Genomic DNA, 16,117 nt, shown 5'->3' with positions numbered 1-16,117 from the left:
CTAGCTTTCAAAGCACTATTCCTTCAGCTACCTGATGGTAGTGCTTCCAAATAAACCTGTTGGACTATAACCTGGTGTTGTGTGAGTTTTAACTGTTTAAACTATGGCAGTGAGTTATAGCCCACGTCAGTGCAATAACCGCCATTGAATCAGTCGTGAGCTCACCGCCAGCTCCTCTCTCAATTGGGTCACTGGGTCAGTTTGTAATAAATGTCCCATCTATGAGCTCATCGCTGCCAACCAGATTTAAGCCTCCCCTTTTCACGTCCCCCCTTGTAAACGGTGAACTGTTTGCTACTTGGCATGACCTACCGATTGGAGTAAAGGATCTGGAATGACATATCTATTGTCGATACACAAAACTCAGCGGAACCTAAAGCTTATACAGTACAATTTAACCAAATATGCAGGAGTTTCAATATCCTTCGCAAATATGCGAAGCTCAGAAGGAAAACGAGTATCCTTTCGCTGCCGTATTTATACTTTTTTTTACAAAAAGAGATGTTGGATACCTTTTAAATTGTTTGTTTACGCACACAATACGCGAAGTAAAATTAGGACTCTCGAGTGTTTGGGTGTAATGGAACTGAGACATTGCGTGAAGTGGAAGGGAAGGTGTATTTACTAATTTCTAAATTGGTGCGATCACGCTAATATCAACGAAAACATACTTGATAGAGCCTTTTCCGAAAGGCATTAGTAAGCGAATCACGAGATTGATGCATTTAGTTGGTGGGGTGTGAAAAGGTTTCTCCGAATTAGTGGAATTTTGCCTGAGTATAGCATTTTTTGTTAATTCGTGAATCACTCACCAGAAATAGAGTAGAAATTCTTAACCTATTTCCGTAGATGGCTCCTCCGGGCTATTAAATACGACTTCAGAAATGGAAACATCGATTTGCTGCAAACGGTGGCGTTATTACACAAACTCAACGTTCCAATCATCAATGTTTGCACAGAGGCCCATCGTGAGGTCAGTACAAGCGTACAAAAGTTATGGGGATAGGCAATATTCAGTTAAACCTTCTGCACGATTACCAGCTTCATGTTGGCATCCTAAGTAGCAATGCAATGCCAATTGGAATTGCAGCATGTCTCAAATTTAGATGGTTGTACAACTTTCATGACAATTTATACACCTTACGATCTGCCTTGTATCATTTTGGTTTTTCTCTCTTAGGCAATTGACAAAGTTAAATTTCGGAGTTTTGGGCCAGAAGACTTTCTTTTCATGTATAAAGGCTTCACCAAACGAACTGAACCTCGTGACCTGTTTAAGCAATATAGCTCAGATGGCAAAAACATGACAATTTCTGATCTACTATATTTCCTCAAAAGTGATCAGCATGAGAGCAATGCAGATGAGCACACAGCTTTAACGATAATTAACAACCATGAACCAATGATGAGAAGTAAGTATGGTTTTAAAAAAAGGTTCTTTCATCAATCTAACCAACAGCGTTCACCTCTTTGTCATTTCCCAGTTAGACTTTTGTTTTCTAACAAAATTAATTGTTGGTATTATTGCTGAAGCCTCCTCCAAAATGGTCTGATTTGTTGAGAAAAGAAATGGATCTTCTTCCCCTTAACAACACAGACACGGCCACCCTCCTCCTCCTCCCCCACCCCCAAGGCAGCTCCCAAACCAGTCCAAGTCTTGAATACTGTCTTCATAGAAGTACAATGGGCCTTATCTTGCTATCTTTCATTGTCCCAGTCAGAGCACAAGATCCCTAACTCACCACAGATTTCTCCCTAGCACAATTTTTATTGCTTTTGTTTATTGATTGCTTGGTAGTCTATAATACTTGAACTTTCTCTGTGACTTTAGAGTGAGGATAGAAATAGGCCATTCAATTCTTTTGAAGTTATTCCACACTCCAATCAGTAATTTTATGGCTGAACTGGTTGGGTGTCAACTCCACTTTCCTGCTGTCCCGTAACCCTTGTCGATCAAAACTCTACCAAACTCAGCCTTGAATAAATTCAAATATTCAGCCTCTCTTGATTTCTGAGAAAAAAAATCCACACGATAACAACAGAGTCATAGATTTATACAGCAGGGGAACAGACTTGTCAGTCCAATCCATCCATGCCGACCAGATATCCTAAAGTGATCCAATCCCGTTTGCCAGCATTTGGTCCCATATCCCTGTAAACCCTTCCAATGCATGTACCCATCAGATGTCTTTTAAATCTTGTAATTGTACCCATCTCCACCATTTCCTTTGGCAGTTCATTTCATGCACACACTACCTTCTACTTGAAAATGTTACCCCTCAGATCCCTTTTAAATCTTTCTCCTCTCACCTTAAGCTCTCTAGTTGTAGACCCCCCTACTTTGGGGGAAAGACCTTGTCTAATGACTCTATCTATGCCCCTCATGATTTTATAAGTTTCTATAAGTTAATCCCTCAGCCTCCGATACTCCAGGAAAAACAGCCCCACCCTATTCAGCCTCTCCCTATAGCTCAACCCCCCGCCCCAACCACAGCGACATCTTTGTAAATATTTTCTGACCCCTTTCAAGTTTAAGAACATCTTTCTTATAGAGGGAGACCAGTATTCTAAAAGTGGCCTATTCAATCTCCTGTACAGCAGCAACATGATGTCCCAACTCCTATGCTCAATGCATTGACAAATGAAGGCAAGCATACCAAAAGTTTTCTTCACCACCCAATTTATCTGTGACTCCACTTTCAAAGAACTATGCACCTGTATCCTGGGTCTCTTTGTTTGGCAATACTCCAGGAGCCCAACTATTAACCATATAAGTCCTGCCATGATTTGCCATACCAAAATGCAGGACTTCACATTTATCTAAATTAAATTCCATCTGCCACTCCTCAGTGATTGGTCCATCTCAACAAGATCTCTTTGTACTCAGAGATAAAATTCACTGTCCACTACGCCATCAATTTTGGTGTCACCTGCAAACTTACAAACTATACCTCCGATATTCACATCCAAATCATTGAATATAAATGATGATAAGTAGTGGACCCAGTGTCGATCCTTGCGGATAGTCACAGGCCTCTTGTCTGGCAAACAACCCTCTACTACCACTCTCTGTCTCTTACCTTCAAGCCAACTTTTTTTTATCTATTCCATGTGAGCTAATCTTGCAAACCAGTCCACCAAGCAGAACCTTGTCAAATGCCCTGTTGAAGTCCATCTTGACAAAGTCTACCACTCTGCTTTCATCAATCTTCTTTGTCATTTCTTCAAAAAATGCTGAGAGAGAGAAAAAAGCTTCTCATCTCCATCTTGAAAGGTGTTGTCTTATTCTTAACTTGTTCCCCAATTCTGATTTCTCTCATGAGCAATCTTGGCATTCAATACTATCAGTTCCCTCAGGATCTAATTCTGATAAGCTTTAGATGTGCCCTGCTGTGTGGCCTTCCTTCATTATCTCAACACTCGCTATCACATATAGTCTTTTCTAGCTGAACTTGTTTTTTCCCAAGATTACAAAACACCCCTTTATCTTGAGAGTTTAGCCATTACCAATTATTTTAATTACTTTTCATAATTTTAACCTTGCCATTTTTTTCTGTTATTAAACAATAGTATTTCAAATTCTGCATTTCTCATTACAATATTGGTTTTAGGCAAGTGAAATTTAAATTCTGCCATGTAGAAGTTTACTTGATTTATGTGGAAGTTTTATTTTTTGTCAGTTTATGCTTGTTTTTGTGTGACAAATGTAAGCCTCTTTCTTTAGCTTTGTTTTCAGTTAACAAAGGATAAATATAACTTTAATCTGAACTGCAACTGAAGGAAAGGATTGGGAAATAACACATCTCTGCCTCAATGAATGTTATTGGCATGTACAATTGAATACTAAACTCATCTGTCTGATGTTTTTCTGTTATTTTAAAATGTGATAACAGTGTTATCTTAAGTGGTGAATGTCCCTCTTAAGCAAAGCATTTGCCTTTTAACACTGACACACCACTGTTATCAACCAATAGATTTAATGTGGATAAAAGCAAATTACTGCGGATGCTGGAATCTGAAACCAAAGGGTCAATTAGACTCGAAATGTCAGCTCTTTTCTCTCCTTACAGATGCTGCCAGACCTGCTGAGATTTTCCAGCATTTTCTCTCTCTCCCTCCCCAACTCACTCTCTCCCTCCCCAACTTTCTCCCTCCCTCCCCAACTCTCTCTCTCTCACCCCATCTCTCTCTCCACATCTCTCTCTCTCTCTCACAACTCTCTCTCTCTCCCCACCTCTATCTCTCTCACCATTCTCTCTCTCTGCTCCATCTCTCTCTCTCTCTCTCTCTCTCTCTCTCTCTCTCCCCCCCCCCCCCCCCCCCCCCCCGCCCCCCATCTCTCTCTCTCTGTCCCCCATCCATTTCCAGCATTTTCTCTTTTGGTAATAGATTTAATGTAGTTAGAGACAATGTGGCAGAATACTCTCAAAACTCAGGTTGCTTGAGGAGTGGATCACTGGATTAGTGGTGCTGGAAGAGCACAGCAGTTCAGGCAGCATCTAAGGAGCAGCGAAATCGACCGTTTCGGGCAAAAGCCCTTCATCAGGAATAAAGGCAGTGAGCCTGAAGCGTGGAGAGATAAGCTAGAGTGTGTGGGGGGGGGGGGGGGGGGGGTTGGGGAGAAAGTAGCATAGAGTACAATGGGTGAGTGGGGGAGGGGATGAAGGTAATAGGTCAGGGAGGAGAGGGTGGAGTGGATAGGTGGAAAAGGAGATAGGCAGGTAGGACAAGTCCGGACAAGTCATGGGGACAGTGCTGAACTGGAAGTTCAACACTTCAACCCCAGGGCATCAATGTGGACTTCAACAGTTTCCTCATTTCCCCCTCCCCACCTCACCCTAGTTCCAAACTTCCAGCTCAGCACTGTCCCCATGACTTGTCCTAACTGCCTATCTCCTTTTCCACCTATCCACTCAACCCTCTCCTCCCTGACCTATCACCTTCATCCCCTCCCCCACTCACCCATTCTACTCTATGCTACTTTCTCCCCACCCCAACCCTCCTCTAGCTTATCTCTCCACACTTCAGGCTCACTGCCTTTATTCCTGATGAAGGGCTTTTGCCCGAAACGTCGATTTCGCTGCTCCTTAGATGCTGCCTGAACTGCTGTGCTCTTCCAGCACCACTAATCCAGAATCTGGTTTCCAGCATCTGCAGTCATTGTTTTTACCACCCTGAGGAGTGGATCACGTTCATCTAGGTTGAGCCCAGCTCTTAAAATAAGTTTTTGGTCCTTATGATCAAAATGTTCACTCTGACAGTCCTTCTGGCCAGTATCTTTAGAAGCAACTATCTTTCTGGAAGGAAATTGATGAATTTGGGGCCCTTTGCATTTGTCATGTGGTCAATGTTGCAATGTGATCTTCTGGATTGAGTTTGATAGTCTGAGAGAGATGGATGGAAATCTTAAGAGCTTCCTTTCTCCTATAGACCTTGTGTTTTCAACACTTGCTTTTATGCTTCCCCTCGGAGATGATTTGGCTGGAATGCCATGTGCTGTGGGGTAGCACTTTATTACAATACATTCGAAATCACGTGTGGGGCAGGCTTGATGGACCAGGGGTTTTCTGGCTTGTCATTTTATATGTATACTCATAGTACTGTCAGATGACAATTCAGTGGCTTTGAAGCGGCAAAAAGGTTTGTTTGGTGATAACCTTCACTACTATTGGAAGAGCTGTGCTTGCTCCAAATGTCTGGAGACAACATTAAACACCTTCATGCTGCCCTATCTTGTGAAGCAGAGCAAAGGTAATCACTTTCCGATGTAGCTCCTCTGACGCAAGGATTCTATTAATGTGCATCCTGGAATACCAACCAAGAGAGAGCTTTAGATGCTTTCCCATAGCTGTCTTTCAAGAACTTGTCTTCCTTCATTTTAAATTGTTGTCTGGTTCCTTTTTAAACAAATTACAGATAACTCTGACCAGAATGTCATGAATGAATTTGCCCAGGTGCCCCACAATACCAAATAGGTCAAATCAGTACAAACACAAGGTGGTACCAAAGCAAAGCAGGCCCAACTTTATGAGGAACAAAATTACAATAGTCTTTAATACTAAACATACTATCCCTTATCCGATTTGGCCCCTTAAGGTTACAATACTTCCATACTCGCTTGTAAATGTGTACAGTTTCTCTTTAGGTAGCTCTGTCTCCAGGCCTCAAAGCTGCTTTCATTCTCTCTCTCTCTCTCTCTCGATAATCAGCTGGTCTCTGTCTCTTGCCATACTGGTCTCCTGAGAGGGCCTCTCAGACATTCTAAGGGTGGTTCTAAGAGCAGGTCTGCAGATGAACCCAAGGTTTATACCTTTTAGATGTTTTTCTGGATTTTTCTATAATTCTGGCCAATCAGAGAGATTAAACATAGAATCCCTACAGTGTGGAAACAAGCCATTTGGCAACAAGCTCTTACCAACGCTCTGAAGAGGAACCCAGCCAGACCCAATCCCCTACCCTACCCTATTACTCAATAGTTACCCCCAACTAATATACCTGACCTACATATCCCTGAACAATATGGGCAATTTTGCATAGCCAGTTCACCTCATCTGCACATAATGTTATATTTTACATTGTGCTCATGTCATTAGCACCTGGCTGCTGTGTTTGCATGCACTATCTGGTGTGTGGGTTTGTGATTTCAGAGTTTCACTTGGCCAATGTGCCCAGAATCCCTTTCTGTTTGGCCAAGTTAGCAATCTATCTGTGTTTTAGCACCCAGGAGGCTGCTACAAAATCATGCCATTATAAGGGAATTCCAAAAAAAATCTCACTACTGTGAATGGTGCTATTTAAATGACAATTACAATAAAAAATAGTGTAAAATAATCCAAATTAGTATAATCAACTAATGGATAAAATGAGATGAAGAAAAATTGAATTGCAGTTTAATAAATGAAAACTAAACACTGGAAACAGCAATGCAAACTGTGAATTCCTAAATAAGCTGACTTGAGCAGACCAAGATCTGGATTCCCAATGTATCTAATTCTTGGTGAAATATGACCAAGGATTTGCTTGTTATCACAAGATTCTGTGGGACTTAATTTTAACAACTAAATTGAGGATATATTTCCAAGTCAGGATAGTGAGTGACTTGGAGAGGAACTTACAACTCTACCTGTATACAATTTACAACTCTTCCCGCCATACCTCTCACCATCGTTTGCAGTTCCCTTGGTGTCCTTGGATCAAAATCTTGGGATTCCCTCCCTAATGGTATTGTGGGTCTATCGACAGCACATGGACTGCAATGGTTCAAGAAGGCAGCTCACCACCTCCTTAACGTCAACTAGAGATGGGCAATAAATGCCAGCCTCACATTTGTCCCATGACTGAATTTTAAAAGATGGGAATAAGTTCACCTATGGTTTGTTATTGTGTGTGAGTTTGTACCTATGGCATCAGTATTGGCAACTGTATTCTCCCACACAATATTCTCCTTTCAAAACATACCAAGGTATCAATCCTCTGTGTTTAGCTTTTGTTAGCATCATGGAAAATCAGAAGAAGGATGCCATTGAGCAATTTTTTTTTTAAAGAAAATGCTTATACTATACTTGCCATATTGAAATTGTTGCATTCTAGCCTGTGAAATTATTCTTGTTGGCTTGGATGCATTTTTTTTCTCGGATTCTGTTGCTGGCTGTTGTGGACATGAATCTGTTCTTCCAAACCAAAACACATCTGTGGTGCCATGAGAGTACTGTTATGTAAGTGGGATCCATCATCTATCTATCCTTCCGTGATCTCCTCAACTTCAATAGATAGAATAATGGTAAAATGTCAGATCATAGTGCAAATGATAAACCACAAGTTTACATTTATTGAATGTAAGATGGGGAAAAAACAAACAGAATATTTACATTAATTGCAAGTATTATGAATGCTGAAATGTTGATAATAGTGAAGATGCATCTCGTGTGCTAGCCTCCACATAAGAGTGAATTTCAACAAACAATTGCTTTCTTCCTTTGGGGCTGTGTGCTGCTACAGAGTTCTTTTACAAGTCTTGTCCTCCTGATGTGGGTACAAGCTGAGTGCAGGCAGAATAATATAAATGTAGAAGGTAAGTATTGGTGACCGGGTTCTCTGTGAAAAGGTCCGTAGAGAATCATGCCTCCATCCCTCCCACAGATTTGCTGGGTCTTCAACAGGGCTATACTGTCAATCAAGTGCCTTACAAAAAATCTACACTGTGTCAATCACATAAAACGTTTGAACTGTGTGAAATGACTCACCTCATTCGTCTGCACTAACACTTTAATCAACTATAATAGTAGAAAATCATCATTTGTTCTGGCAGCTATCACAAACACTGTTGGACAGAATAACACGAATGACTTTGAATTCAGAAGATTTTGTCACAGCTTGGTTTTCCAGTATCTCAGGTTTCTAGCATCTTGACTGCTACCAATTGTACTCTTCCCAATAGATTACTGAGCTGGAAGTATCACCTTTCAAATTTGTTTCACAGCTCTGTGATTTCTTTGCATGCATCTTCGTTTTGTGCTTCTTTTAAAAAAAATTTGTAACTGATGCATTTTGTGGTTCTATTTATTAAAAGAAAACATTTGCTGACTATTTTAATGACTATGTTAGTAAGTTCACTGCTTAGGAAGGTGCGATGTTTGATTTCTAGTCTGTGCTTGGTTAGTTACACTCACCTGAACGGAAGTGGGAAAACTACAATGTGCTCTGTCACTTTAGACTAGAAAGAGGCATGAGCAGCTTCTGATTCTTGTCTGTGACTTTGCCATAACTTGCTTGTGCCTGTTCAAGTCTGGTCACACAGTTGAATGTTGAGAATCAGGCATACAAAAATGAGCAACTTGGAAAGAAACCACAGGTATCTGATGTCTGTGGAATTGTACTCTGGAATTATATAATATGTATATAGGGCAGGAAGGGAGAAACAAAATGTATTTAATGTTTTAAACATTATTCTGTTGTGCAGACAAAACAAAAAGAAGGTTGATGACATCCAGTGGTTTCTTAAGATACCTAACCTCCACGGATTGTTCCATATTCAATCAAGATCATACCAAAATCTATCAATGTATGGATTTGCCCATGGTGAATTATTTCATAGCATCTTCACAAGACACCTGCTTCGTGAGCAATCAACTAATCGAACAAAGTGCCATTAATGGATATATAAGGTACATGGTGCACAACTTTCAAAAGTTGCAAACTTAGGTTATTTGTATGAAATTTGAATGTGCTATTAGAAGCTTTTGAATGTGTCAGAATTATTCATTAAGAATTGTTGATACATTGTTTGGTTATGTGAATTGCACAGTAAGTATGCACTTGCCAATGTATTTTACTTGCTTGTAAAAGATGTGTTATAAATACACCACATAAAGTTTGCCGATGTTGGTGTAGATATTAAGAATAATTGTCCTGCTTGATTCCAATCGAGCGAACCACAGCACTGCTTGCAGGAAGGTTTGTCATGTAACGAGATAAGTCAAAGCAAATGGGAATGTTACTTATTTTAACATATTTCTGGAATTATATTACAGTATGTTTCCAAATATAATTGGTTGTCTGCATGTTTTTGATCTGTAAAAGTGCACATATTGTTGATTTCAACAGGGACCTGTATGGCAACATTTCTGTTTAGTAGTTTTATAGAAATCTCCCATACACTATTATTGAGGTAAATATTGGATTAAAAAGGTAAAACAAATCATAGACAGGTATATATAGTATGACTAAACTCTACAGCTCTTCAACAGCTCATTAGGAGGTAATTAATAGGAAACACTTACCATGATGAAAATCACATTGCAGACTAGTGCACATTCTATTGGCTTGAGCGTAACACAATGAGATGTTTTTGCTCGGAAAAGGGTATTATTTACATAAAATGTAAATTGGTAAGTACTTTTCAGGGGATGAATATGAAGTAAAATATTTTGACTCTTAAGAGTAAACATGTGTGCAAAGATGACCAGTAATTATTAAATATTCTCTGCATGTAGAAGCATTTTCCTGAATTTTATAGGGAGAGTCTTGCGGTAAGCAAACATGATGAAAACAAAGTCTACAGAGGGTCTATCTTCAAGAGGATCATGTAAGAGAAAAGATAATTCAGTCTTCTGGATTCCCCTTGATATCCATTAATCATTCAGCTCAAAGCTTGTCTTTTTTAAAACCAAGGTGTATCTCTCTGCTCCCTCTTTTTAATCAAGAGTCTTTGCTTCAATGTAGTCTGTTTTCACCAAGATAACTGGCAATCTGTTTCACAAAGTCACAGCTCAAAGTGCAAATTATTTAGTCCTTTATTATTTTTGGTGCAGCAGTGCAGAAGAAATTGCTGTGTTCACCCTGTGCAAAAGTGTTTATGAGCCTTCTCCTCACAGGGCAGTAACCAGACAAACCTTACAACTAGCTTCATAGGGAGAGATTGGGACACAACAACTTACTCCAAGAGTTAGATTTTAAGGAGTATCTTTAAGGATAGCCTTAAAGGAGTACAGAGAAGTGAAGGGGATTTAAGGAGCGCATTGCAGAATTTAATTCTTTGACATCTGAATGCACTGGTATGTGTCAAAGAAAATGGAATTGTGCAAAGGTTTTGGTAGGTTGTAGGGCTGGATCTATGTGGTACCGGTGATTTAGAAGGTTCATTGTATGCAGTTAAATACACCAAGGAGCATGTGACAAAAGTTTGGAACTGGAAGAACCAGTAGGTCAGGGAGGTTTTGACATTGGTAGCAAAATTCAAACAGAATGGTCAAGCAGGCATATTTGAGAGTTCTCAATGGTGCTGTTCAAGAAGCAAAATTGGATTAAAGTTGAAAATCTGCACAAAAGAAAATACACATTTGTGGAATCCAGAAATTGAGAAACTTCTTTTGATTGATGGATTTTAACCCTCATGGCACTTCTATTAATTAGTTTGTTTGAATTAGATTAGTTGAGTTGAGCAATTCTTGGTGTATTTATTTGGTAGGGACTTATCTTTTTCAGTTGTGCACTATGGCTTGGGAGAGAGACTTTTTAATTTGTAAAGATAATCTTTGTGAAAACTGTTCATGGATCAGTCGACATATTTGATCATCTCCTACTGAAGCATCGGTTGCTGGAAACACAGGGCTTGATAAATTAACTTTGCTGGTACAAGAACTTTATGACAGAGCAGACGTGAATGCTCTGGAGAGGTACACCTCTTCATTGAATGAATAGTGGACAGAAAGTCATACAGGCTGCATTGATTTGGATACTCAAATTCCTGGTTTGCACTCCTGATACATAATTTCCTTTGCTATGATTTTTTTAAGGTCTATCTTATTGCAGAGGCTGGAGCACAAAATCTAAATTGATACCTCAATGAATACAAAGAGTGCGCTGCACCTTCACAGATGTCCACTTCTGGATGACACATTAAATTGAGCCCCTCTCTGTCCTATCAAGTGGACCCCTAAAAAAAAATAATTTTAAAGAACATCTTCTTTATTTTCCCTCGCACCATGGAAAGTGTTTATCTCTAAACCACCACCACCATTTAAAGTAGATTTCCAGTCATTTTAGAAGTTTTGTTTGTTGAACCAAGCTCTGAGTTCACATGTTTCTTCCAATAGAGCAATTACTCTACATTGAAAGTATTAAAGTGGCTGCAGAGTATTTTGTGAAGGCCTGAGATTGAGCAGCTCAATTTAAATGTATGTCACTCTATCTTTATATTCCTGAGTCATACAGATAAGAATTAAATGATAAAATTAATGCAGTCCATTTGCTAAACGGGAATATTTCCAACTCCTTTTCCTGCTAATTAAGTATAGCAATGGATTTAAGTCAATGGATATTAAGTTTTATTGACTCATTGCAACTATATATCCAATGTTCATTGATACAATGGTGTACCTTTAGCAATTAGCATCTTTTACAAGATGTACATTGTTTCTGCTCCAGTATTTTAGTTTTGTTTACTTGTAAACTAGAAAAGAGATTCCAGTGATGTTTAAAAAATGTTCAGTGCATTACAATTTATCCTGAAGCAGTGCTAATGACTTTTTCACACCCTATCACTTTTCCAATTTGTGTAACAGACCTAGGACCAAATTACATGAACTATTGCTTCTGGAACTCAACTTCACATGACAGGCATCAGGTGCAATGGTTGGCATCAGGCTAAGAGTTAACCTGCATGACTTTCCATCATTAAAATTAATTAGTTCTCAAAACCACCTCAATATTGTGCTTCAGATAAGGCATCCGTGGCTTCAAGTGATTCAATGAGATGTGTTAGTTCTTTCCTTCCAAGTTGGTAGTGCAAGCATTTCATTATTTTACTATCTGAAATTGGAAAAGTTATCTGAGTTAGATGCATGCTGTTATATTTGTGACATTCAAGACAAAGTAGAGTTTTCATAGACAAGGAAGGCGAGGGTTTTGTGGGTTAGACAAGAAAGTGAGTTGAGACCAAAACCAGATCAGCCATGACCTTATTGAAAGGCAGAGCATATTCAATGGACCAAATTGCTGAGTGCCATTCTGAAGTTCTGTGCTGCTATGAATCGACTACAAGTCCAATACAGGTGTTATATTTGTTTTGAGATGCAGAGAGATCTGGAAAGTTAGAATGCCATTGAATGCAAGCACATGACAGTTACCAGGAAGGTTTGCACACACTGGATTAATATATTTTTGTGGTTGCATTGTGCATTAACATAGCAGAAGTTGTAGTTGATGAATATTCCAGGAGGCTCAGGAGGGTGGTGTCTTAATTGCCATGTGTACAGTCAACGATGCCTGAACTAATGGGAAGACAACAAGACACTTAAAACCAGGGACACCATTCTGACTAGCATTATTGGAAACAATGTTTACATTGTTGCCTTCCCTAGTAATCATGGTATCAATCATCTGCTTAGTGCCTTTGTGAAGGGGCCAAGTGCAAAATCCTGAAAATGCAAACAGCAGATCCCCGGGAGGAGCCAGAAGCAAAGCTGGGCAATGATAACTTTGATAGTCACTGGTAAAGCCAGGAGGAAGTGCAAGTCGAGACTGTTGTGTGACTAATTCAGCCCGAGAGCCTAAGTCAACACAAACAAACTGCATCATGTCTGGACAGCTGAAAAACAAAATGAAAATCTTGCTTTATATGGTTACTACAGGTATCAGAAGAAAGTATGAAAAACTTTAGAGGGTTGGAGACCCAAAACTGGATTCGTATTTCTTTTCTTTATGGTGTATATTTAAAATACTTTTCAAAATAATCTACATAATTGGCAAAGCACACAGAGCACTGTACTGGCAGAATTCAATAGAACAGTTTATTCCCTTAGAGTATAGGCATAAAGACAAGCTTGATCATTGCGTATTTAGAATTGCTTTATTGTTGTAGCTCCATGGGTTTGCTTTGCGTTTACCTGGGTTTTGGAGCAACCGGAGCGTGATTTGATGTGTGATGATTGCATGTCTGTCATCAGTGTGATCCTATTGAGATTTGCAAGATCTTTCAGGGAAACTGTGATTCTTCACCCACCTACACACCACTTCCATTTGGCCCATCGTGACTATGATTTTTTTTTGAAAGAACCCTCCAATTTGTCCCAATTCACAGCTTATTCTGCATAGCAAAATAAGGAAAGAATAGGAATAATGCAATTTCTTCCCTATGTCTGTTGTAAATTTGAAAGTGAACTTCATTTCTTATCGAAAAGTATTCATCTGTTTGGGGAACATGTAGATTAATTAATCAGAAAGTTTCAGCTGCCAGAGCTGTAACCTTTACAAAACTTTGCTCTTCCAGTTTTTCCTTTGAGCATACATGGAGCTCACAATATGGTATTTTTTGAGCCAGAGTCAAATTTTTACATAAATAATTGAAATTGAACTAAAATGGCATCTAAAATGAAAGAATGGGTAAAATGACATCTTAGAAGGCAAATGTAAGTTCACTGTGATTCCAGACATTGCTGAAAACAAATGGATTTGTACTTCACTTCTTGAAGTTGCAGTTTAAAGTGTTTAACTTAATTTAATTGGAATGGAATGTTAGAGCAAACTTTCTTTGTAGAAAATTCACTTTTTAGGAAATTATCATGAGGAGGATGTTATTTTGATTGTTATGAGTTGTAGTAGTTTTTAGACAGGATAATGCTAAACTCACAACGTAAATCAGGTATGAATGCTTGAAGATGCTACTACTGAAATTTTTCCTTTCATTTTGCTTCTTAAAGCAACACAGTATTCAGTAGATTAACAGATGGACACATTCATCTGATGTTCTTTTTGTTTTGTGTTTCGCTGGAATGTCCTTATCAACTGCAACTCTTAAATTTACCTGTTCTGGAACAAGTGGGACATGAACCTGGGCTTCCTGGCTCAGAGGTAGTGACACTACCACTGTGCCACAAATGCCCTCTCTTTCTATCAGTCTTCTTAGCGCTAATTGATGAAACTTATTGTAGAATAACTAACAATGTTAATTAGCAGTGATGTGGTATTCCTGTCATCCTGTTAGTATGGATATTTTAAATATAGGATGGGTGACAGATTCATTTAGATTGGCTCCCACTCAAACAAGATGTAATGATGGGTGTGAGAAGTGAACTAATAGCACTGTAATGAACATAATAATTCTATCATCAGTTTGGGTAGGCATGGCTAAAAGTAACCGATAAAGCTAGAAATAGATTGGGTTTTTTTGGGCGTGGGGTGACAATTCAAGATCAGCCTGCATGTGTTGCTGTGGAGATGGGCTACACTAACATAGTGCTGCTGTTTAATTTACTGGATTGCAGCATTGAAACAAGTAGATTTTAATCATTGGCTGCCTGACTGCTCAGCAGGAGGCCAGACAGTGTGCACTTTCAGTACCAGATAGTCCCAGCCTGGCCCTCTTACACTAAATCACAGGTAATGTATTGCTGCAACTGTGAAGAAGGAGAATGGAAACCCAGGACAGGATTTCCTGGTGCACCAATGTACAGTTAGTCCTTGTGATATCTTCACAGAGAGGAGAAAGTGAGGTCTGCAGATGCTGGAGATCAAAGTTGAAACTTTATTGCTGAACAGCACAGCAGGTCAGGCAGCATCTAGGGAACAGGAGATTCGACGTTTCGGGCACAGGCCCTTCTTATATCTTCACAGAGAACCTCCTTCAAGGAATGAGCAGATTGGGAGTTGAGCTAGATGATGTTTTAATCCCAGGAGCTAATGCAAAACAGCATTAGGAGAGTTTTTGGAGGTGGGTTTTGCAGCGATTCTCTGCAGCTGGTGCTCAGCAAAAAAGGGAATAATGGGTGCTCTCAGTAAATGAAGTAACGTACCTCTGTCACAGGGTTAACCACCCTGTTGAAGATAAGGTGAAGTCCATTTTAAAAAAAGAAGCTTTAACTCCAAGGAACACAATAGAGTTGAAGTCTTTTCTAGGTCTCAGAAATTAGAATCATTGAGTTATAGAGATGTACAGCACGGAAACAGACCCTTCGGTCCAACTTGTCCATGCCGACCAAATATCCCAACCCAATCTAGTCCCATTTGTCACCTCCCGACCCATATCCCTCCAAACCCTTCCTACACATATACCCATTCAGATGCCTTTTAAATGTTGCGATTGTACTAGCCTCCATCACTTCCTCTGGCAGTCCATTCCACACACGCACCACCCTCTGTGTGAACAAGTTGCCCCTTAGGTCTCTTTTATATCTTTCACCCTAAATCTGTGCCCTCTTGTTCTGGATTCCTGAACCGCAGGGAAAAGACTTTGTCTATTTATCCTATTCATGCCCCTCATGATTTCATAAACCTGTATAAGGTCACCCCTCAGCCTTTGACACTCCAGGGAAAACAGCCCTAGCCTATTCAACCTCTCCCAATAGCTCAAATCCTCCAAATCTTTGTAAATCTTTTCTGAACCCTTTCATGTTTCACAACATCCTTCCAATAGGAAGGGGACCAAAATTGCACGCAATATTCCAACAGTGGCCTAACTAATGTCCTGTACAGCCGCAACATGATCTCCCAACTCCTGTATTTGATACTGTGACCAATAAAGGAAAGCATACCAAACGCCTTCAGATAAGGCATCAATCATGGTATCAATCATCTGCTTAGTGCCTTTGCACTTCCTCACTATCCTATCTACCTGCAACTC

At 39.6% G+C, this 16,117-nt stretch overlaps 1 protein-coding gene across 2 annotated transcripts in view; it reads left to right on the top strand.

Moving 5' to 3' along the window:
* The first annotated feature begins 200 nt into the window (after positions 1 to 200).
* LOC122561605 (1-phosphatidylinositol 4,5-bisphosphate phosphodiesterase zeta-1-like) overlaps positions 201 to 16,117 on the top strand; it is an 81,996-nt gene continuing 66,079 nt past the window's right edge. The window contains exons 1-4 of one of the 2 annotated variants that reach the window (XM_043713484.2): positions 201 to 457; positions 850 to 973; positions 1,181 to 1,412; positions 8,960 to 9,164. In XM_043713484.2, the coding sequence (XP_043569419.1) occupies positions 405 to 457; positions 850 to 973; positions 1,181 to 1,412; positions 8,960 to 9,164 (614 nt within the window). In that variant the 5' untranslated portion in view covers positions 201 to 404. The remainder of the gene's footprint in view (positions 458 to 849; positions 974 to 1,180; positions 1,413 to 8,959; positions 9,165 to 16,117) is intronic. The other variant, XM_043713485.2, reaches the window with a different exon arrangement.

Source organism: Chiloscyllium plagiosum, unplaced genomic scaffold (assembly GCF_037043375.1).
Source record: "Chiloscyllium plagiosum isolate Xiang-an unplaced genomic scaffold, Cpla_swu_hap1 HiC_scaffold_23, whole genome shotgun sequence".
Taxonomy (NCBI): Eukaryota; Metazoa; Chordata; class Chondrichthyes; order Orectolobiformes; family Hemiscylliidae; genus Chiloscyllium; species Chiloscyllium plagiosum.
This window is presented reverse-complemented; position numbering and strand designations above follow the sequence as displayed.